Source organism: Cherax quadricarinatus, chromosome 6, assembly GCF_038502225.1.
Source record: "Cherax quadricarinatus isolate ZL_2023a chromosome 6, ASM3850222v1, whole genome shotgun sequence".
In the NCBI taxonomy this organism is placed as follows: Eukaryota; Metazoa; Arthropoda; class Malacostraca; order Decapoda; family Parastacidae; genus Cherax; species Cherax quadricarinatus.
Window position 1 is genome coordinate 34,412,890 of NC_091297.1, and position 24,075 is coordinate 34,436,964.

Genomic DNA, 24,075 nt, shown 5'->3' on the forward strand with positions numbered 1-24,075 from the left:
TATTATTATTATCAAAAAGAAGCGCTAAGCCACAAGGGCTATACAGCATATATATCTCCATGCAACCTTCACATGCACCCTCTCCATCTGGTTGTCTTGTGGGAGATTTGTCTGTTATTAATGCAGTTGCTGGATAGTTAGATGACCACTACTTGGGCCACTACTTTGTATTACTGGAATGCAATGTGACCCACTCTATAATTGATCTTGAAAGGACTTAAGTACAGAATTCAGCTGAGTTCTTCCGTCGCTCTGGTCCACCCTGATCACCCCTCAGACGGTCGACTTTATTTAAATGTTAAGAGGGAATCTAGTTTCCTCTCGTGATCTGTCATTTTATTTACTCAGTTACGAGCTTAATGACTGTATACCGAGGGACGGCATATAGTGATTATTTCACTGGAATTGCTCAGGATCAGTTGGAAAATTATTAAACCTTATTACCATCTCAATAAAGCATCACAAAATGATATTCCCATTATTACAGTGAGTGTATGTGGTTCGATCGCAGGCACAGGTGAAAGCGTTGGGCATGTTTCCTTACATCTTCTGCCCCTGTTCACCTAGCAGTAAGTAGGTACCTGGGTGTTAGACGACTGTTGTGGGTTGCGTCCTGGAAGCTTTGAAATGAACTGAAGTAGATAACAGGTCTTAGTGACGACTCTCTACCTAATTACTCCCAGGTACCGTCGTAACCCCAACTCATAGCCTAGGTGTTAATATATGGCAAAGAAAGAGAAAGAGAGAGAGAGAGGATTACCTTCCTGGAAAGTGAAGACAAATAGTGTAGGTGGTGGTTGAGTGTCGATCATGGCGTCTTAGCTGGAGTCTCTAAGGAGACTACATACCTGGAGTATACCTGGAGGGTGTTCCAAGGATCAACGCCCCCAAGGCCCTGTCCATGACCAGGCCTCACGGTGGATCAGGGGCTGATCAACCAGACTGTTACTCCTGGCCGCACGGAAACCGATGTATGAACTTAAAGACAAGGGTCAATTGGTAATCCTCTTACGTATGCTGGGAGGCAGTTGAAAAGTCTTGGGTCCCTGACACTTACTCTGTTGTCTCCTAGCGTATGGGCTCTGGGGGCGTTGACCCCCGAAACCCCTCCAGGGATACTCATAGCGCCCCTGCTTTACATTGGGGATATGTTGTACTGCCTGCCGAGGGTTTAGCTTTCGTAGGGAGTGATTTCCGAGTGCAGATTTGGGACTAGTCCCTCTTGGATTTTTCAAGTATACATTATCATGCATCTTTCTCGCCTGCTTTGCAAGGAGTACAGGTCAAGGGACTTTAACCGTTCCCAGTAATTTAATTGCTTTATGGTACTTATACGTACAGTGAAAGTATAATAATACTAATAATAATATCTTTATTTATTACAAGTACATGTACAAGGTATACAGTCCCAGCTGACATAAATGACATACTGCTATATAGAAAGCCGCTTGTTATGCTCAGCATTTCGGGCAAAGTAGGTCAGTTTTGTCCCAGGATGCGACCCACACCAGTCGACTAACGCCCAGGTACCCATGTGCAACATCTGAGTATCTTTATTGTAGACGTTTCGCCATCCAGTGGCTTTATTAACACAAATTCCAGGACATAACTGAAGACAGAAGAACTATACATAAAAGATGAGGTAATCAGTCCCTCAGTCTGAGGGACTGATTACCTCATCTTCTGTATATAGTTTTAATGACTTCAGTTATGTCCTGGAGTTTGTATTAATAAAGCCACTGGATGGCGAAACGTCTACAATAAAGATACCCAGATGTTGCACATGTTTTAATTCCATCTTGCCGGTATTGTATACCATTCTTGTACAACCAAGGTACTCATTTTGTTGGTTTAGAAAGACACGTAAGCAAACACTATGACATATTTATTAGAAAACGTTTCGGTCCTGGGACCTTGATCACTTCTAACATACAGAGGTAGAAAGACATTATATATATAGGCGGAGAGTGAGATGTGACGCACGTGACCTGAGGAATGTCATAAGAACATAAGAATATAAGAATGGAGGAACACTACTGGCCTACTGGCCCATGAGAGGCAGGTCCTTATAAAACAACCTCTACCTATGATGAGGACGGGTAGACGATGAAATCATGTGACTCCTGTGTTGTTGGGTTGGTGGTGCTTAAGTATCATGTATGCCAATGTTTTTGAAATTTTGTAGTTTCCAGTGTTGCGTTCTATAGTGTCGTTGACGACGATTAGTGAGGCTTCTAGGCACCGTCGGCGTCTGAGGTCTGGTTCGGTGAGAACGAGTTGTGCCTCATTCCAGTTCATCAAATGCCCCATGGAGTCTCTGTGGAAGACACTGGCGTACCTTACATCGTCTCTGTTAGAGGCATTTCGATGCTCATTCAGGCGGACTGCAAGATCTCTGCCTGTCTCGCCTACATATTTCTTGGGACAGAACCCACACGGGATAGTGTAGACGCCTGCTGTAGAAGTTAGAGGTGTGGGGCTGCGTTTCGTAGTGAGGTCTTTGATAGATGATGTGTTTATGGTGGAAACGTTGATGTTACTCATAGCAAGTGTCCGGCGAGTATTCGTGGCAACATCACCACATGGGAGTACTATGAACTGCTTAGGGGGCTGTTCCATGGGCGGTTAGGAGAGATTTCGTTCGGATTTTTAACCCCGGAGGGTTAGCCACCCAGGATAACCCAAGAAAGTCAGTGCGTCATCGAGGACTGTCTAACTTATTTCCATTGGGGTCCTTAATCTTGTCCCCCAGGATGCGACCCACACCAGTCGACTAACACCCAGGTACCTATTTGCTGCTTGGTGAACAGGACAACAGGTGTAAGGAAACGTGTCGAAATGTTTCCACCCGCCGGGAATCGAACCCGGGCCCTCCGTGTGTGAAGCGGGAGCTTTAGCCACCAGGCCACCAGGTTTGTTGAGGATAGCAGTTCATAGTACTCCCATGTGGTGATGTTGCCACGAATACTCGCCGGGCACTTGCTATGAGTAACATCAACGTTTCCACCATAAACACATCATCTATCAAAGACCTCACTACGAAACGCAGCCCCACACCTCTAACTTCTACAGCAGGCGTCTACACTATACCGTGTGGGTTCTGTCCCAAGAAATATGTAGGCGAGACAGGCAGAGATCTTGCAGTCCGCCTGAATGAGCATCGAAATGCCTCTAACAGAGACGACGTCACACCTCACTCTCCGCCTATATATATAATGTCTTTCTACCTCTGTATGTTAGAAGTGATCAAGGACCCAGGACCGAAACGTTTTCTAATAAATATGTCATAGTGTTTGCTTACGTGTCTTTCTAAACCAACCTGTTGGTATTTATTACCAAGGTTTATACCGCTCATTTTACTGATGGGGAACATAGACATCCGGTGAAAGAAAACACGTCCAATGTTTTTACCTTCACCGGGAATCGAACCCGGACCCTCGAGAGAGCTTTAGCTCTGCAATTTTGTCTTCCTTGAAAGGGGCCGTTAGTGTACAGCAATATCCCAGTCCTAGAGCGAACAAGCGATTTGAAGAGAATCATCACTGGCCTGACATCCCTGGTTTTGAAGAGTCTCATTATAAATACTATCATTTGCTTAGCAGATGTGGTTTATACATTACTGTGATCTTTGAAAATGAGATTCTCTGACATTATTACTCCCAGGTCCTTCACAATAATTTTTCGCTCTATTGTGAGTTTGGAATTTGTTTCATATTCAGATCTAGTTTTTATTTATTCGAGTTTTTCATAGCTGAGTAATTGAAATTTGTTTTCATTGAACTTCATATTGCTTACTGACGCCCATTTAAAGATTTGGTTAACGTCCCCTTGAAGATTTTGTGAATGTTTACAAAGCCGACAAGTTAATGAGACACTGTGCACCATCTGGGTACCTTTATATTGGAAACGTTTCGCCAACCAGTGGCTTCCTCAGTCCAGTGTAGAGAAAGGTGGAGATGAGGAGGAATATAAGAACATAAGAAAGAAGGTAGTAGGTTGGTAGACAGCAACCACCCAGGGAAGTACTACCGTCCTGCCAGATGACTGTGAAACAGAAACCTGTAACTGTTTTACATGATGGTAGGATTGCTGGTTTCTTTTTCTGTCTCATAAACACGCTAGATAACAGAGATATCTTGCTACTCCTACTTACACTTTGGTCACACTTCACAGACACGCACATGCATATATATATATACATACATCTAGGTTTTTCTCCTTTTTCTAAATAGCTCTTGTTCTTTTTTTTATTTCTTCTATTGTCCATGGGGAAGTGGAAAAGAATCTTTCCTCCGTAAGCCATGCGTGTCGTATGAGGCGACTAAAATGCCGGGAGCAATGGGCTAGTAACCCCTTCTCCTGTATACATTTACTAAAAAAGAGAAGAAGAAAAACTTTATAAAACTGGGATGCTTAAATGTGCGTGGATGTAGTGCGGATGACAAGAAACAGATGATTGCTGATGTTATGAATGAAAAGAAGTTGGATGTCCTGGCTCTAAGCGAAACAAAGCTGAAGGGGGTAGGAGAGTTTCAGTGGGGGGAAATAAATGGGATTAAATCTGGAGTATCTGAGAGAGTTAGAGCAAAGGAAGGGGTAGCAGTAATGTTAAATGATCAGTTATGGAAGGAGAAAAGAGAATATGAATGTGTAAATTCAAGAATTATGTGGATTAAAGTAAAGGTTGGATGCGAGAAGTGGGTCATAATAAGCGTGTATGCACCTGGAGAAGAGAGGAATGCAGAGGAGAGAGAGAGATTTTGGGAGATGTTAAGTGAATGTATAGGAGCCTTTGAACCAAGTGAGAAAGTAATTGTGGTAGGGGACCTGAATGCTAAAGTAGGAGAAACTTTTAGAGAGGGTGTGGTAGGTAAGTTTGGGGTGCCAGGTGTAAATGATAATGGGAGCCCTTTGATTGAACTTTGTATAGAAAGGGGTTTAGTTATAGGTAATACATATTTTAAGAAAAAGAGGATAAATAAGTATACAAGATATGATGTAGGGCGAAATGACAGTAGTTTGTTGGATTATGTATTGGTAGATAAAAGACTGTTGAGTAGACTTCAGGATGTACATGTTTATAGAGGGGCCACAGATATATCAGATCACTTTCTAGTTGTAGCTACACTGAGAGTAAAAGGTAGATGGGATACAAGGAGAATAGAAGCATCAGGGAAGAGAGAGGTGAAGGTTTATAAACTAAAAGAGGAGGCAGTTAGGGTAAGATATAAACAGCTATTGGAGGATAGATGGGCTAATGAGAGCATAGGCAATGGGGTCGAAGAGGTATGGGGTAGGTTTAAAAATGTAGTGTTAGAGTGTTCAGCACAAGTTTGTGGTTACAGGAAAGTGGGTGCAGGAGGGAAGAGGAGCGATTGGTGGAATGATGATGTAAAGAGAGTAGTAAGGGAGAAAAAGTTAGCATATGAGAAGTTTTTACAAAGTAGAAGTGATGCAAGGAGGGAAGAGTATATGGAGAAAAAGAGAGAGGTTAAGAGAGTGGTGAAGCAATGTAAAAAGAGAGCAAATGAGAGAGTGGGTGAGATGTTATCAACAAATTTTGTTGAAAATAAGAAAAAGTTTTGGAGTGACATTAACAAGTTAAGAAAGCCTAGAGAACAAATGGATTTGTCAGTTAAAAATAGGAGAGGAGAGTTATTAAATGGAGAGTTAGAGGTATTGGGAAGATGGAGGGAATATTTTGAGGAATTGTTAAATGTTGATGAAGATAGGGAAGCTGTGATTTCGTGTATAGGGCAAGGAGGAATGACATCTTGTAGGAGTGAGGAAGAGCCAGTTGTGAGTGTGGGGGAAGTTCGTGAGGCAGTAGGTAAAATGAAAGGGGGTAAGGCAGCCGGGATTGATGGGATAAAGATAGAAATGTTAAAAGCAGGTGGGGATATAGTTTTGGAGTGGTTGGTGCAATTATTTAATAAATGTATGGAAGAGGGTAAGGTACCTAGGGATTGGCAGAGAGCATGCATAGTTCCTTTGTATAAAGGCAAAGGGGATAAAAGAGAGTGCAAAAATTATAGGGGGATAAGTCTGTTGAGTGTACCTGGTAAAGTGTATGGTAGAGTTATAATTGAAAGAATTAAGAGTAAGACGGAGAATAGGATAGCAGATGAACAAGGAGGCTTTAGGAAAGGTAGGGGGTGTGTGGACCAGGTGTTTACAGTGAAACATATAAGTGAACAGTATTTAGATAAGGCTAAAGAGGTCTTTGTGGCATTTATGGATTTGGAAAAGGCGTATGACAGGGTGGATAGGGGGGCAATGTGGCAGATGTTGCAAGTGTATGGTGTAGGAGGTAGGTTACTGAAAGCAGTGAAGAGTTTTTACGAGGATAGTGAGGCTCAAGTTAGAGTATTTAGGAAAGAGGGAAATTTTTTCCCAGTAAAAGTAGGCCTTAGACAAGGATGTGTGATGTCACCGTGGTTGTTTAATATATTTATAGATGGGGTTGTAAGAGAAGTAAATGCGAGGGTCTTGGCAAGAGGCGTGGAGTTAAAAGATAAAGAATCACACACAAAGTGGGAGTTGTCACAGCTGCTCTTTGCTGATGACACTGTGCTCTTGGGAGATTCTGAAGAGAAGTTGCAGAGATTGGTGGATGAATTTGGTAGGGTGTGCAAAAGAAGAAAATTAAAGGTGAATACAGGAAAGAGTAAGGTTATGAGGATAACAAAAAGATTAGGTGATGAAAGATTGAATATCAGATTGGAGGGAGAGAGTATGGAGGAGGTGAACGTATTCAGATATTTGGGAGTGGACGTGTCAGCGGATGGGTCTATGAAAGATGAGGTGAATCATAGAATTGATGAGGGAAAAAGAGTGAGTGGTGCACTTAGGAGTCTGTGGAGACAAAGAACTTTGTCCTTGGAGGCAAAGAGGGGAATGTATGAGAGTATAGTTTTACCAACGCTCTTATATGGGTGTGAAGAGTGGGTGATGAATGTTGCAGCGAGGAGAAGGCTGGAGGCAGTGGAGGTGTCATGTCTGAGGGCAATGTGTGGTGTGAATATAATGCAGAGAATTCGTAGTTTGGAAGTTAGGAGGAGGTGCGGGATTACCAAAACTGTTGTCCAGAGGGCTGAGGAAGGGTTGTTGAGGTGGTTCGGACATGTAGAGAGAATGGAGCGAAACAGAATGACTTCAAGAGTGTATCAGTCTGTAGTGGAAGGAAGGCGGGGTAGGGGTCGGCCTAGGAAAGGTTGGAGGGAGGGGGTAAAGGAGGTTTTGTGTGCGAGGGGCTTGGACTTCCAGCAGGCATGCATGAGCGTGTTTGATAGGAGTGAATGGAGACAAATGGTTTTTAATACTTGACGTGCTGTTGGAGTGTGAGCAAAGTAACATTTATGAAGGGATTCAGGGAAACCGGCAGGCCGGACTTGAGTCCTGGAGATGGGAAGTACAGTGCCTGCACTCTGAAGGAGGGGTGTTAATGTTGCAGTTTAAAAACTGTAGTGTAAAGCACCCTTCTGGCAAGACAGTGATGGAGTGAATGATGGTGAAAGTTTTTCTTTTTCGGGCCACCCTGCCTTGGTGGGAATCGGCCAGTGTGATAATAAAAAAAAAAAAAAAGAAAGAAGGAACATTGCAGCAGGCCTACTGACCCATGCGAAGCAGGTCCATGGCCCCCCCCGGATTAGCCCAATGACCCACCCAGTCTGGTCACCTCCACTCAAGGAAGGAGCACGGCACCAGACCCAGCAGCACAAGCTAGTCAAGTCCAACTCACCCACCCACACCCACTCTCGCATTTATCTGAGCTATTAACACTACACAACGTTTTAGCCTCGATAATTGTACTCGGGAGTTTGTTCCACTCATCCACAACTCTATTACCAAACCAGTGCTTTCCTATATCCTTCCTGAATATGAATTTTTCCATCTTGAAACCATTTCTGCGAGTCCTGTCTTGGTGGGAAATTTTCAGCACGCTATTTACATCCCCTTTATTTATTCCTTTTTCCATTTATACACCTCGATCATATCCCCCCTAATTCTACGCCTTTCGAGAGGGTGCAGATTCAGGGCCCTCAGTCTATCCTCACAGGGAAGATTTCTGATACATGGGATCATCTTTCTCATCCTCCTCTGTATGTTTTCCAGACCATTTATATCCATTCTGTAATACGGTGACCAGAACTGAGCAGCATAGTCTAAATGAGGCCTAACCAAGGATATAAAGAATTGAAGAACAACCTGAGGACTTCTATTATTTATACTTCTAGATATGAAGCCAAGAATTCTGTTAGCCTTATTGCGAACACTAATGCACTGTTGTCTTGATTTTAGATTACTGCTAACCAGAACTCCTAAATCCTTTTCGCAATCAGTAGTATTAAGATCTACATTATTTAGTTTATATGTGGCATGTCTATTTTCCTGTCCAACATTTAGAACTTTGCATTTGTCTAAATTAAACTGCATCTGCCACTTCTCCGACCATTGCATCAGCCTATTCAAATCATCCTGGAGTGCTCTAGTGTCCTCATTAGAATGAATTGGACGGCCTATTTTGGTGTCATCAGCAAATTTGCTTATGTCGCTTTTTATTCCCTCATCTATGTCGATTATGTAAATTGTGAACAACAACGGGCCCAACACTGACCCCTGTGGAACACCGCTTGTGACGTGCCCCCATCTTCATTTCTCCCCATTTATGCAAACTCTCTGCTGCCTATTTGTCAGCCATGCCTTTACCCAGGAAAAAAAATTTCCTCCTATTCCGTGTGCCTTATGTTTCCTCAGTAGCCTCTGATGTGGAACTCTATCGAAAGCCTTACTGAAGTCCATATACACAATATAATATTCATTACCGTGATCTACCTTCTCAAACACCTTAGTGAAAAAAGTTAGTAAATTCGTAAGACAGGAATGCCCCTTTGTAAAACCGTGTTGAGATTCATTAATCAATCTGTGCCTATCAAGATGGCTATGAATTGCTTCGGCAGTTATTGATTCCATAAATTTTCCCACTATGGAGGTAAGGCTTATTGGTCTATAGTTCGAAGCTAAGGACCTATCACCTGCCTTATAAATAGGTGTCACATTTTCCATTTTCCATGTAGTGTTATGTTAAAAAGATTAGCCAAAGGTATGCTAAGTTTCTCTTTACATTCCTTTAACACCCTTGCAAACAGTTCATCAGGGCCTGAGGATTTGTTAGGTATTAGTTTCTCTATTTGTCTGAGAACCATGTCACTAGTTACCCCCATCGTGCATAGTTTATTATCGTCCTGTTCTACATAATCTATTATTTCAGGAATATCGCTAGTATTTTCTTGGGTGAAAACTGAGAGGAATTAGGTATTGAGAATTTAACACATATCCTTATCACTGTCAGTGATCTGACCAGAGTTACTCTTAAGTGGGCCTATCTTGTCCTTAATCTTACTTCTGTATACCTGAAAGAACCGTTTTGGGTTAGTCTTTGAATCCCTTGCGACCTTAGCCTCATAATCCCTTTCTGCTTTTCTTATTCCTTTCTTTATTTCTCTCTATAATTGATTATATTGATTTCTTAACTGCCCATCCCCTCTTTTGATACGCCTATATATACCTCTCTTTTGACCAATGAGATGTTTTAATCTATTGTTCATCCATTTGGGGTCATTTTTGTTAGATCTAATTTCCCTGCTCGGAACAAAAGTTGTTTGGACAGCTAGAACTATGCTCTGAAAAACGTTATATTGGCAACCAAGATCACCTACCTGACCCATAGTCAGGACATCCCAATTTTTCAGTCCCATGAAGTCAGCCAAGCGAAAGTCTGGGACAGAGATTTGATTGCAGTTATCTGGGTAGTTCCATGATATACTGAAAATAAGTGATTTGTGATCACTTTCCCCAAGCTCATCATTAACCTCAAGATTATTAATTAGTGACTCTTTGTTGGCAAGAACAGAATAAGGATTCTCCAGTTCGTCGTCATTGTACCCCATCAAATAATACTGATAGGTATGGAGGACACTTTAAACTGAGTTATTTAATCCAAATTATTGAGTCAAAGTCGATAGCCACGGCGTCTGACGTGCCCTGAGAGACGCCATGGCCTAGTAACGTGATATGAGGGACGTCACGGTCTACTAACACGGTTTGCTAACTTACCCTTAAGGACGTCACGGTCTACTAACGTACCTGAGGGACCCCACGATCTACTAACGTGCCCTGAACGACGCAACGGTCTACTAAAGTCCTCAAAGCGACGGCACGGCCTGCTAACGTACCCTGAGGGACGCCACGGTCTACTGACAAACCCTGAGAGACACCACGGTCTACTAACGTGCCCTGAGCGACGCCATGGTCTAGTAACGTACCCTGAAGGACGCCACGGTATACTAATGTACCCTGAGAGACGCCACCGCCTACTAGCGTATCTTCAGGGGCGCCACAATCTACTAACGTACCCTGAGGGACTCCACGGTTACCAACGTACCCTGAGGGATGCCACAGTGTGCTAATGTACCCTGTAGGACGCCACAGTCTACTGACAAACCCTGAGAGACACCACGGTCTACTAACGTGCCCTGAGCGACGCCATGGTCTAGTAACGTACCCTGAAGGACGCCACGGTATACTAATGTACCCTGAGAGACGCCACCGCCTACTAACGTATCTTCAGGGGCGCCACAATCTACTAACGTACCCTGAAGGACTTCACGGTCTACTAACATACCCTGAGTGACGCCACGGTCTACTACCGCACCTTGAAGGACGCCACTGTCTACTAACGTACCGTGAGGGACGCCACGGCCTACTAACCTATCTTGAGGGACGCCACAATCTACTAACGGACCCTGAGGAGGACCACGGTCTACTAACGTGCTCTGAAGAACGCCACGATCTACTAAAGTACCTTGAGGGGCGCCACAGTCTACTAACGTAACCTGACGGTCACCACGGTCTACTAACATAACCCGAGGGACACCACGGTCGACTAACGTTCCCTGACTGACGCCATGGTTTCTAACATACCCTAAGGGACGCCACGGTGTACTAACCTGTCATAAGGGACGCCACGGTCTAGTAACGTACCCTGAAGGACACCACAGTAACTAACGTACCCTGAGGGACGCCACGATCTACTAACGTAACCTGAGGGTCGGCAAGGTCTACTAACGTGCCCTGAGGAACGTCTTGGTCTATTAACGTACCTTGATGAACGCCACAGTCTACTAACGTGCCCTGACGGACGCCACACTCTACTAACGTTCCCTGAAGGACGACACTGTCTACTAACATACCTTGAGGAGACGCCATGGTCTACTAAAATTCCATGAGGGACGCCACAGTCTACTACCATACCTTGAAGGACGCCACGGTATAGTAACCTATCCTGAGGGACGGCACAGTCTACTAACGTATCCTGAGGGACGCCAGGGTCTACTAAGGCGCTCTGAGGGACGCCACGGTCCACTAACGTACCCTGAGGGACACCAGAGTCTACTAACGTGCCCTGAGGAACGCCAGGGTCGACTAACGTAACCTGAGGAACGCCAAGGTCCACTAACATATTCTGAGGGACGCCAGGGTCCATTAACGTACCCTGAGGGACGCCAGGGTCCACTAAAGTACCCTGCGGAATTCTAGGATCCACTAATATACCCTGAGGAACGTCAGGGTCCACTAACGTGTGCTAAGGGACGCCATGGTTCACTAACGTACCTTGAGGGCCGCTAGGGTTCGCTCACGTACCCTGAGGGACGCCACGGTGAATTAACGTACCCTGAGGGACGCCAGGTTCAACTAACGTGCCCTGAGGAACGCCAGGGTCCACTAACGTGTGCTAAGGGACGCCAAGGTTCACTAACGTACCCTGAGGGCCGCCTGAGTTCGCTCACGTACCCTGAGGGACGCCACGGTGAACTAACGTACCCTTAAGGACGTCAGGTTCCACTAACGTGCCCTGAGGAACGCCAGGGTCCACTAACGTACCCTGAGGAACGCCAGGGTCCACTAACGCGCCCTGAGGAATGCCAGGGTCCACTAACGTGCCCTGAAGAACGCCAGGGTCAAATTACGTGCCTGAGGAACGCCAGGGTTCACTAACATATCATGAGGAACACCAGGGTTCACTAACGGGCCCTGAGGTATGCCAGGGTCCACTAAAGTACCCTGAGGGACGCCAGGTTCCCTAACGTACACTGAGGGACGCCATGGTCCACTAACGTACCCTGAGGAACGCAAGGTTCCACTAAGGTGCCCTGAGAAACGCCAGGGCCCACTAACGTACCCTGTGGAACGCCAGGATCCACTAACATACCATGAGGGACGCCAGGGTCCACTAACGTACCCTGAGAAACGCCAGGGTCCATTAACGAGCCCTGAGGAGCATCAGGGTCCACTAACATACCCTGAGGGACGCCACAGTTCACTAACGTACCCTGAGGGACGCCAGGTCCCCTAACGTACACTGAGGGACGCCACGGTCCACTAACGTACCCTGAGGAACGCAAGGTTCCACTAAGGTGCCCTGAGAAACGCCAGGGCCCACTAACGTACCCCGAGGAACGCCAGGATCCACTAACATACCCTGAGGGACGCCAGGGTCCACTAACGTACCCTGAGAAACTTCAGGGTCCATTAACGAGCCCTGAGAAGCACCAGGGTCCACTAACATACCCTGAGGGACGCCACAGTTCACTAACGTACCCTGAGGGACGCCAGGTTCCACTAACGTGCCCTGAGGAACGCCAGAGTCCACTAACGTGCCATGACGGACGCCACGGTCCACTAACGTACCCTGAGGGTCGCCAGGGTCCACTAACTTGCCCTGAAGAACGTCAGGGTCCACTAACGTACTTTGAGGGCCGCCAGGGTCCACTAACGTACCCTGAGGAACGCCAGGTTCCACTAAGGTGCCCTAAGGAACGCCAGGGTCCACTAACGTACCCTAAGGGACGCCATGGGTCCACTGACGTACCTTGAGGAACACCAGGGTCCACTAACTTGCCTTGAGGGACGCTATGGTCCACTAATGTACCCTGAGGGCCGCCAGGGTTCACTAAGGTACTCTGAGGGACGCCATGGTCCACTAACGTACCCTGAGGGACGCCAGGTTTCACTAACGTACCCTGAGGAACGCCAGGGTCCACTAACGTGCCCTGAGGAACGCCAGGGTCCACTAACATATCCTGAGGGACGCCACAGTTCACTAACGTACCCTGAGGGACGCCAGGTTTCACAAACGTACCCTGAGGAACGCCAGGGTCCACTAACGTGCCCTGAGGAACGCCAGGGTCCACTAACGTACCCTGAGAAACGCCAGGTTCCTCTAACGTACTCTGAGGGCCGCCAGGATCCACTAACGTACCCTGAGGAGCGCCAGGTTCCACAAAGGTGCCCTGAGGAACGCCAGGATCCACTAACGTACCCTGATGGACGCCAGGGTCCATTAACGTGCCTTGAGGAACACCAGAGTCCACTAAGTTGCCTTGAGAGACGCCATGGTCCACTAATGTACCCTGAGGGCCGCCAGGGTTCACTAACGTACCCTGAGAAACGCCAGGGTCCACTACTAACTTGCTCTGAGGGCCACCAGACTCCACTAACGTACCCTGAGGGACGCCATGGTCCACTAACGTACCCTGAGGGCCACCAGGGTTCACTAACCTACCCTGAGGGACGCCAGGGTCCACTAACGCACCTTGAGGGCCGACACGTTTCACTAACGTACCCTGAGGGCCGCCAGTGTCCACTAACGTACCCTGAGGGACGCCAGGGTCCTCTAACGTACCTTGAGGAACGCCAGGGTTCACTAACGTACCCTGAGGAACACCAGGGTTCACTAACGTACCCTGAGGAACGCCAGGGTTCACTAACGTTCCCTGAGGAACGCCAGGGTTCACTAACGTACCCTGAGGAACGCCAGGGTTCACTAACGTACCCTGAGGAACGCCAGGGTTCACTAACGTACCCTGAGGAACGCCAGGGTTCACTAACGTACCCTGAGGAACGCCAGGGTTCACTAACGCACCCTGAGGAACGCCAGGGTCCACTAACGTACCCTGAGGAACGCTAGGGTTCACTAACGTACCCTGAGGAACGCCAGGGTTCACTAACGCACCCTGAGGAACGCCAGGGTTCACTAACGCACCCTGAGGAACACCAGGGTTCACTAACGTACCCTGAGGAACGACAGGGTTCACTAACGTACCCTGAGGAACGCCAGGGTTCACTGACGCACCCTGAGTAACGCCAGGGTTCACTAACGTACCCTGAGGAACGCCAGGGTTCACTAACGTTCCCTGAGGAACGCCAGGGTTCACTAACGTTCCCTGAGGAACGCCAGGGTTCACTAACGTACTCTGAGGAACGCCAGGGCTCACTAACGTACCCTGAGGAACGCCACGGTTCACTAACGTTCCCTGAGGAACGCCAGGGTTCACTAACGTACCCTGAGGAACGCCAGGTTTCACTAACGTACCCTGAGGAACGCCAGGGTTCACTAACGTTCCCTGAGGAACGCCAGGGTTCACTAACGTTCGCTTAGGAACGTCAGGGTTCACTAACTTACCCTGAGGAACGCCAGGGTTCACTAACATTCCCTGAGGAACGCCAGGGTTCACTAACGTACCCTGAGGAACGCCAGGGTTCACTAACGTTCCCTGAGGAACGCCAAGGTTCACTAACGTTCCCTGAGGAACGCCAGGGTTCACTAACGTTCCCTGAGGAACGCCAGGGTTCACTAACGTTCCCTGAGGAACGCCATGGTTCACTAACGTTTCCTGAGGAACGCCAGGGTTCACTAACGTTCCCTGAGGAACGCCAGGGTTCACTAACGTTCCCTGAAGAACGCCAGGGTTCACTAACGTTCCCTGAGGAACGCCAGGGTTCACTAACGTTCCCTGAGGAACGCCAGGGTTCACTAACGTTCCCTGAAGAACGCCAGGGTTCACTAACGTTCCCTGAAGAACGCCAGGGTCCACTAACGTTCCCTGAAGAACGCCAGGGTTCACTAACGTTCCCTGAAGAACGCCTGGACATTCGCTCTTGCCTTCAGTTGATAAACATTTCGTTCGTTTTTTTATATTTATAATTTATTTAATTTTAAAGAACTGAAGTAGTTTTTGATTTATATTGCAACAAGAAATATGTTAATTTACAAGTATTAAGAAGGCGGCTTGAAACAACGTTTCTCCTCACGACTGTCACATTGATGATTTCTCTATGTATACTTGTCTTGTAACTATCATTGATGACTCCACTAGGTATAATTGCCTTGTGAACTTCATTGATGACACCTCCAGATATTCTTGTCTTGTGACCTTCATGTTATCAACATTAGTTACATTATAATCCTTCAAGTAATAATATACTTGTAAATTATCTGTTTTATACTGAGTAAACCAGAGTTTTTCTTCCCTTCTTTTGTGCGATGCAAATGAAGAAAAATATTAATAAAAATAATAATAATAATATTAATAATAATTATAACAGTAGGCGTAATAATAATGAAAATAATAATAATAATAATAATAATAATAATAATAATGAAAATAATAATAATAATAATAATAATATAATAAGCCTTAATCACTGGAAAACAGTAAACATGTCTCAGGGGTCTCTCCCTCATGTCACTGCGTGTCTCCTCCGTGTCTTACCCGTCTCTCCCTTCCTCTCTCCGTCGTCAGCTTCACATCTACCTGTCTGCTCTGGTGGACACGAACGGTGTTTACATCTTCAGGAGGCTGAGTCTACCCACCTTCAGTCCAGATGGTAACGGATTCACCGACCTAAATACCAAGGTTGAGCTAACGTCCATCCTCCCCCTGGCTAGTTACTACGTTGAGAACGCCATTGAGGTGCCCACAAGGATGAGCAACATGATCGCCACCTACAAGACTGACTCCGAGGATTGTCTTCAGGTGACAGGTGAGTCGTCTAGAAGCGGGTATGCCGTCTCATGCCTGATCTACACTCCGTAGAAGGTAAGTGTACTTACATTTGTCCTAATTCCCCCGTCTCCTGTACGTTGACTCTGTGAGTGTGTACAAGCTGGGGGCGAGGTGTGTACACGCAAGACTAACTGCCTGCACAAAGAAACTGTGTATCCACAGCAGGTAAATGCGTACATACGGTAGTTGTATTATGTATGTATATTCACTGCTGACTGTAATCACCCTTATAACAAGTGGTAGTAACAACCACCATTATAGCCATTGGTAGTAGCAACCACCATCAATAAAAAAGGTGATTGTAGCAACCACCATTATAACAAGTGGTTGTACTAACGACAATTATAACAAATGGTAGCACCCCTTAAGGAAGGTTCCTTGATGTTGGTGAGAGGCTCATGATTTAGGGAATTGGATCTGTGCTCCAGTTCCCCGAATTAAGCCTGAATGTCTTCCACATCCCCCCCCCCGGCGCTGTATAATCCTCCGGGTTTAGCGCTTCCCCCTTGATTATAATAATAATAACAAATGGTAGAAGCAAACACCATTATAACAACTACATTAAGAACACAGGTATCGTTACATGACCTATTATACCTGAGCCTCATGATGAAACACCACGAGAGAACTATTCACAAAACAGCAGAGAGATATTTTAAGACAACAAGCATATACCAGTGTTTGTTGTTTGAGTATCCTCATATTCTCACCTCATCCGCTAGGAAAATGATTGGATGGATAATGAGAACCTTCAAAACTTTAAATCTCTTCTGCTCTCTAGGCTGGAATACTGCTGTATACTAACAGCCGCTTTCGATGCTGGCGACATTGTATACCTTGAGAGTGTACAAAGAACTTTCACGGCACACATAAGTGCGATAAGGCACCTAAACTACTGGGAACGGTTGAAGGTCCTTGATCTGTATTCCCTTGAACGCAGGCGAGAGAGATACCTAATAATATTCCCTTGGAAGGTCCTGAAGGGATTGGTACCAAACCTGCACACGAAAATCACTCCATATGAAAGCAAAAGACTCGGCAGGAGATGCAATATTCCCCCGATGAAAAGCAGGGGCGCCACGAGAACACTGAGAGACAACACAGTAAGCGTCCGGGGCCTAAGACTGTTCAATTGCCTCCCAGCATACATAAGGGGGATTACCAATAGACCCCTGGTTGTCTTCAAGAAGGCACTGGACAGGCACCTAAAGTCAGAACCTGACCAACCGGGCTGTGGTTCGTACGTCAGCTTGCGTGCGGCCAGCAGTAAAAGCCTGGTTGATCAGACCCTGATCCACCATGAAGCCTGGTCTCAGACCGGGCCGCGGGGGCGTTGACCCCCCATACCCTCTCCAGGTAAACTCCAGGTAAACCAGCAAATATTAGAGCCTACAAGACGACCTGATACGTAATATAACCATATCAAAGACAATACACTCAGATCACAGCATAATAGAGGTACAGACATGTATGCACAGGGCTCCTGACCAGCAAAATGTGATCAATCGTGAGGGTGTCTTCACAAAATTCAATTTCAATAATAAAAACATACAATGAACATAAGAACATAAGAACATAAGAACGAAGGAACACTGCAGAAGGCCTACTGGCCCATGCGAGGCAGGTCCAAGTCCCTACCGGCCTAAGCCAATGCACCCAACCTAGTCAGGTCAGGTCACATTGACTTAAGGGAGGAACACGGCAACCGACCTGTTAGCACAAGCTATCAGGTCTAACTCACACCCACCCACATCTACTCATGTATTTATCCAACCTATTTTTAAAGCTACACAACGTTCTGGCCTCTATAACGGTACTTGGGAGTTTGTTCCACTCATCCACAACTCTATTACCAAACCAGTACTTTCCTATATCCCTCCTGAATCTGAATTTTTCCAACTTAAAACCATTGCTGCGAGTCCTGTCTAGGCTAGATATTTTCAGCACACTATTTACATCCCCTTTATTTATTCCTGTCTTCCACTTATAAACCTCAATCATATCCCCCCTAATTCTACGTCTTTCTAGAGAGTGCAGTTTCAGGGCCCTTAGTCTATCCTCATAGGGAAGGTTTCTGATACATGGGATCATCTTTGTCATCCTCCTTTGTACATTTTCCAGAGAATTTATATCCATTCTGTAATACGGTGACCAAAACTGTGCAGCATAATCTAAATGAGGCCTAACCAAGGATGTATAGAGTTGAAGAACAACCTGAGGACTCCTATTATTTATGCTTCTTGATATGAAGCCAAGGATTCTATTAGCTTTATTGCGAACACTTATGCACTGTTGTCTTGGTTTCAGATTACTGCTAACCAGAACTCCTAAATCTTTTTCGCAATCCGTAATATTAAGATCTACATTATTTAGTTTATATGTGGCATGGTTATTGTCCTGTCCAACATTTAGAACTTTGCATTTGTCTATATTAAACTGCATCTGCCACTTCTCCGACCACTGCATCAGTCTATTCAAATCTTCCTGGAGTGCTCGAATGTCCTCGTCAGAATGAATTCGACGGCCTATTTTGGTGTCATCGGCAAACTTGCCGATGTCGCTCTTTATGACCTCATCTATGTCGTTTATGTAGATTGTGAACAGCAGGGGGCCCAACACTGACCCCTGTGGAACACCGCTCGTGACGCTTCCCCACTCTGATTTCTCCCCATTTATGCAAACTCTCTGCTGCCTATTTGTCAACCATGCCTCTATCCAGGAAAAAATTTCTCCTCCTATTCCATGTGCTTTAATTTTCCTCAATAGTCTCTGATGTGGGACCCTGTCAAAAGCCTTACTGAAGTCCATATACACAATATCATATTCATTACCATGATCTACCTCCTCAAATACCTTAGTGAAAAAAGTTAATAAATTCGTAAGGCAGGAACGCCCCTTTGTAAAACCATGCTGAGATTCGTTGATTAATTTATGCTTTTCAAGGTGGCTACGAACTGCCTCGGCAATTATTGATTCCATAAATTTTCCCACTATGGAGGTTAGGCTTATTGGTCTATAGTTCGAAGCTAAGGACCTGTCACCTGTTTTGAAAATAGGTATCACATTTGCCATTTTCCACTTATCTGGCACCATGCCAGTTTGTAGTGATATGTTGAAAAGATTAGCCAAAGGTGTGCTAAGCTCCTCTTTACATTCCTTTAGAACCCTTGCATACAGTTCATCAGGGCCTGGGGATTTGTTAGGTTTTAATTTATCTATTTGCCTAAGGACCATGTCACTTGTGACCCTAATAGTGCACAGTTTATTATCGTCCTGTTCTACATAATTTATCATTACTGGAATATCGCTGGTGGGAACAAGTCAACCATGTCCTAAATGAAACAAGCTGGGAAGATATCCTAAACAATGCAGATCCGAACCTTTGTTTAGAAAAAAAGTAAACTCTGTGATTCTTGAGATCTGCTCATACCACATTCCATTAAGAAAAAGAGAAGATGTAAACTAGAAAGAGAGAGATGCTCCCTATACAGACGAAGGCGAACAATCACAGAACTGCTGAGATGGGCCAGTATATCTGATATATGAAGGGAGGCACTGGTTAATGAAATTGCAAATATCGAACTTAAGCTGAAGGAATCTTACTGGAGACATGAATCTCAGGAAGAACTAAAAGCCATAAAGGAAATTAAAAAAAACATACTTCTTCTCTTATGCCAAATCTAAGGAAAAAATAAAATCCAGTATTGGGCCCCTGCTTAGGCAGGATGGGACATACACAGATGACAGCCAAGAAATGAGTGAGATACTGAACTCCCAATACGACTCAGTGTTCAGCGAACCGCTGCCTAGACTAAGGGTCGACAATCCAAATGAATTCTTTATGAACGAGACCCAAAATTTAGTCATCTCAAAAATCTTGGATATTATCCTAACACCACATGACTCTGAAAAAGCAATAAATGACATGCACATGCACTCTGCTCCCGGCCCAGACTCCTGGTACTCCGTGTTCATAAAAAACTGCAAGAAGCCTCTGTCGCGTGCCTTCAGCATATATGAGGAAGCATGGACACAGGAGTCATCCCACACTCACTAAAAACAACAGACATAGTCCCACTCTACAATGGTTGCTCTGGTGGCCTGGTGGCTAACGCTCTCGCTTCACACGGCGAGGACCTGGGTTCGATTCCCAGTCAGAGTAGAAACATTGAGCGTGTTTCTTTCCACCTGTTGTCTATGTTCCCCATCAGTAAAATGGGTACCTGGGTGTTAGTCGACAGGTGTGGGTCGCATCCTGGGACACTGACCTAATTTGCCCTACATGCTGAGCATAACAAGGGACTTGATACAGTAGTATGTCATTGATGTCAGCTAAAACTGTATACCATGTAAATGTACTTGTAGTAAATAAAGATATTATTATTATTATTATTATAAAGCAATTGCAAAGATCTCCAGACCGATAGCACTAACATCCCATATCATAAAAATCTTAGAAAGGTTCTAAGAAGCAAGATCGCCAACCACCTAGATACCCATCAATTACAAAACCCAGGGCAACAAGGGTTTAGAGCAGGTCGCTCCTGCCTGTCCCAGCTACTGGACCACTATAACAAGGTCCTGGATGCTGTAGAAGATAAACAAAATACAGATGTAGTAGACACCGACTTTGCAATAGCTTTCAACAAGTGTGACCATGGTGTAACAGCACACAAAATGCGTGATAAAGGAATAACAGGAAAAGTTGGTAGATGGATCTATAACTTCCTGACAAATAGAACACAAAGAGTAATAGTAAACAGAGTAAAGTCTGAGGCAGCTACGGTGAAAAGCTCTGTTCCACAAGGCACAGTACTTGCTCCCATTCTATTCCTCATCCTCATATCTGACACAGACAGAGATGTAAGCCATAGCTCCGTGTCTTCCATTGCGGATGACACCCGGATTGCCATAACAGTGACCTCCATCGAAGGCACCACAAGACTCCAAGCTGACATCAACCAAATCTTCAAATGGGCCACTCAGTATGAAGAGAAATTTCATCTACTCAGATATGGAAAACTTGAGGAAATTAAAACTGTATGAGGGTATACGAAAAATTCTAACCATACAACAGAGCGAAAAAGTAACGTGAAGGACCTTGGAGTGATAATGTTAGAGAATCTCACCTTCAAAGACAACAACATTGTATCTACAGCATCTGCTAGGAAAATGATAGGATGAATAATGAGAACCTTCAAAACTAGGGATGCCAAGCCCATGATGATTCTCTTCAAATCACTTGTTCTCTTTAGGCTGGAATACTGCTATACACAAACTGCCCCCTTCAAGGCAGGCGAAATTGCTGACCTGGAGAGTGTACAAAGAACTTTCACGACACACTTAAGTACAATAAGGCACCTAAATTACTGAGAACGGTTGAAGACCTTTAATATGTATTCCCTAGAGCGCAGTACTAATCCCTAGAGGGATTAGTACCAAATTTGCACACGAAAATCACTCCCTATGAAAGCAAAAGATTCGGCAGGAAATGCAACATTTCCCCAATGAAAAGCAGGGGCGCCAGAAGTACACTTAGAGACAACACAATAAGTGTCCGGGGCCCAAGACTGTTCAACTACCTCCCATCATACATAATAGGGATTACCAATAGACCCCTGGTTGTCTTCAAGAAGGCCCTAGACAGACACCTAAAGTCAGTACCTGACCAACCGGGCTGTGGTTCGTGCGTCAGTTTGCGTATGGCCAGCAGTAACAGCCTGGTTGATCTAACCCTGATCCACCACGAGGTTTGGTCTCAGATTGAGCCGCGGGGGGGTTGACCCCCGAAATCTTCTCCAGGTAAACTCCAGGTAAACGATGATAGTTACAGTATTCACATGAGATCTTGTAACATAATGAATTACACATAATTTAACAAACGATAGAGCATAAAGAGTAGTCTCAGTGGCACCAGTTTTTACACCCACACTGAAGACAGAACTCTAGTGTGTGTGTGTGTGTGTGTGTGTGTGTGTGTGTGTGTGTGTGTGTGTACTCACCTAATTGCGGCTGCTGGAGTCGAGTCAAAGCTCCTGGCCTCGCCTCTTCACTGGTCGCCACTAGGTCCGCTCTCTCCCTGCTCAATGAGCTTCATCATACCTCTTCTTAAAGCTGTGAATGGTACTCCCCTCCCCTACCTCATTTTCCAGAGTGTTCCACTTCCTGACAACTCTATGGTTCAGGAAATACTTCCTAACATCCCTGTGACTCATCTGAGTCTTCAACTTCCGATTGTGACCCAATGTTGCTGTGTACTATCTCTGGAACATCCTGTCTCTGTCCATCTTGTCGATTCCTCTCACTATTTTATATGTCGTTTTCATTTTCTCCCTGTCCCTCCGGTGTCGTCAGGTCGAGTTCTCTTACCATTTCCTCATAGGACATGCCCCTTAGCTCCGGACTAGTCTCGTTTCAAACCTTTGCACTTTCTCTAGTTTTCTGACGTGCCTAGCCAGGTGTGGGTTCCAAACTCGAGCTGTATACCCCAATATGAGCCTGACGTACACGGTGTACAGGGCCTGGAACCACTCCTTATTGAGATGTCAAAATGCTATTCTTAGGTTCGGTAAACGCCCATATGCTGTAGCAGTTATATGGTTGACGTGCGCCTCAGGAGATGTGCTCGGTATTATACACAGTGAGAAATACTTTTCTTTGAGTGAGGTTTGTAGTCTTTGGCCCCTAGACTATACTCTGTCTGCAGTCTTCTTTGCCCTTCCCTGACATTTGTGACTTTGCACTTGGTGGGGTTGAATTCCAGAAGCCAGTTACTGGACCAGGCCTGCAGCCTGTCCAGCTCCACTGTAGTCCTGCTGTATCCTCCTCTGACTGAATTCTTCTGAATAACTTCACGTCGTCTGCAAACAGGGACACTTCAGAATCTATTCCTTCCGTCATGTCATTCACATGTACCAGGAGCAGCACTGGTCCTAGGACTGACCCCTGTGAAACCCTGCTTATCACAGGCGCCCACTCCGATACCTCATCGCTTACCATGACTCGCTGCTGCCTTCCTGTCAGGTATTCTCTGATCCATTGTAGTGCCTTCCCTGTTATACCTTCTTGGTCCTCCAGTTTTTGCACTAATCTTTTGTGTGGAACTGTGTCAAACGCCCTTTTACAGTCCAAGAAAATGCAATCTTCCCATCTCTCTCTCTCTTGTCTTACTGATGTCACCCTGTCATAGAACTCTAGTAGGTTTATAACACAGGGTTTCCTGTCTCTGAATCCATGCTGGTAATCGTTGATAAGCTCATTCCTTTCTAGGTGATCCACCACTCATCTGATAATCTTCTCCATGACTTTTCCTATAGTACATGTCAGTGTCACTGGTCTGTAGTTTAATGTCGTGTGTCTGTCACCTTTTTTAAAAAAATTGGGACTACATTTGCTGTCTTCCATGCTCCAGGTAGTCTCCCTGTTTCGATTGATGTGTTGAAGATTGTTGTTAGTGGTACACAGAGTGCCTCTGCTCCCTCTCTCAGGACCCAAGGAGAGATGTTATCAAGATCCATTGCCTTTGAGATATCTAGTTTCTTAGCAGCCTCTTTACATCCTCGGTTGATTGCGTTGTGTCCTGCATTTGATGGTGTACCCCACCTCTCCATCTTTCTGGAGTCCTCTATGTCTCCACTGTGAATACTTCTTTGAATCTCATGTTGAGCTCCTCACTAACTTCAAGGTCGTTTCTTGTAAACTCCCTCTTTCTTTCTTCAGCCTGATTACCTGATCGTTGACTGTTGTTTTCTTTCTGATGTGACTGTACAACAGCTTGGGTCAGACTTTGCTTTCATTGCTATATCATTTTCGTATTGTCGTTGGGTCTCCCTTCTTACCTGTGCATTTTCATTTCTTGCTCTTCGACTACTTTCCTTGTTCTCCTGGGTCCTTTTCCTTTTATACTAATTCCATTCTTTAGCACGCTTGGTTTTATCCTATCTACACCTTTGGGTGACCCAGGGGCTCGTCCTGGCCTTCTTATTATGTCTGTTGCCCTTGGAAATAAACTTCTCCTCCGCTCATTTACTGTTTTCCCTGCCATTTCTATATCCTACTGGACCTCGTGCAGGAAGTTCCTCATGCCTGTGTAGTCCCCTGTCTTGTATGGTTTCATTCTTCCTTCCCTTCCTGCCTCCCACTCCACTTGTAACTCTACTATGTATTT

The 24,075-nt window shown here is 45.4% G+C and overlaps 1 protein-coding gene across 1 annotated transcript in view; it reads left to right on the plus strand.

The window, feature by feature from the left end:
* Positions 1-24,075, plus strand: part of LOC128694331 (dentin sialophosphoprotein-like) — a 153,335-nt gene that overhangs the window by 124,113 nt on the left and 5,147 nt on the right. The window contains exon 8 of the mRNA XM_070105376.1: positions 15,645-15,885. Coding sequence (XP_069961477.1) covers positions 15,645-15,885 — 241 coding nt within the window. The remainder of the gene's footprint in view (positions 1-15,644; positions 15,886-24,075) is intronic.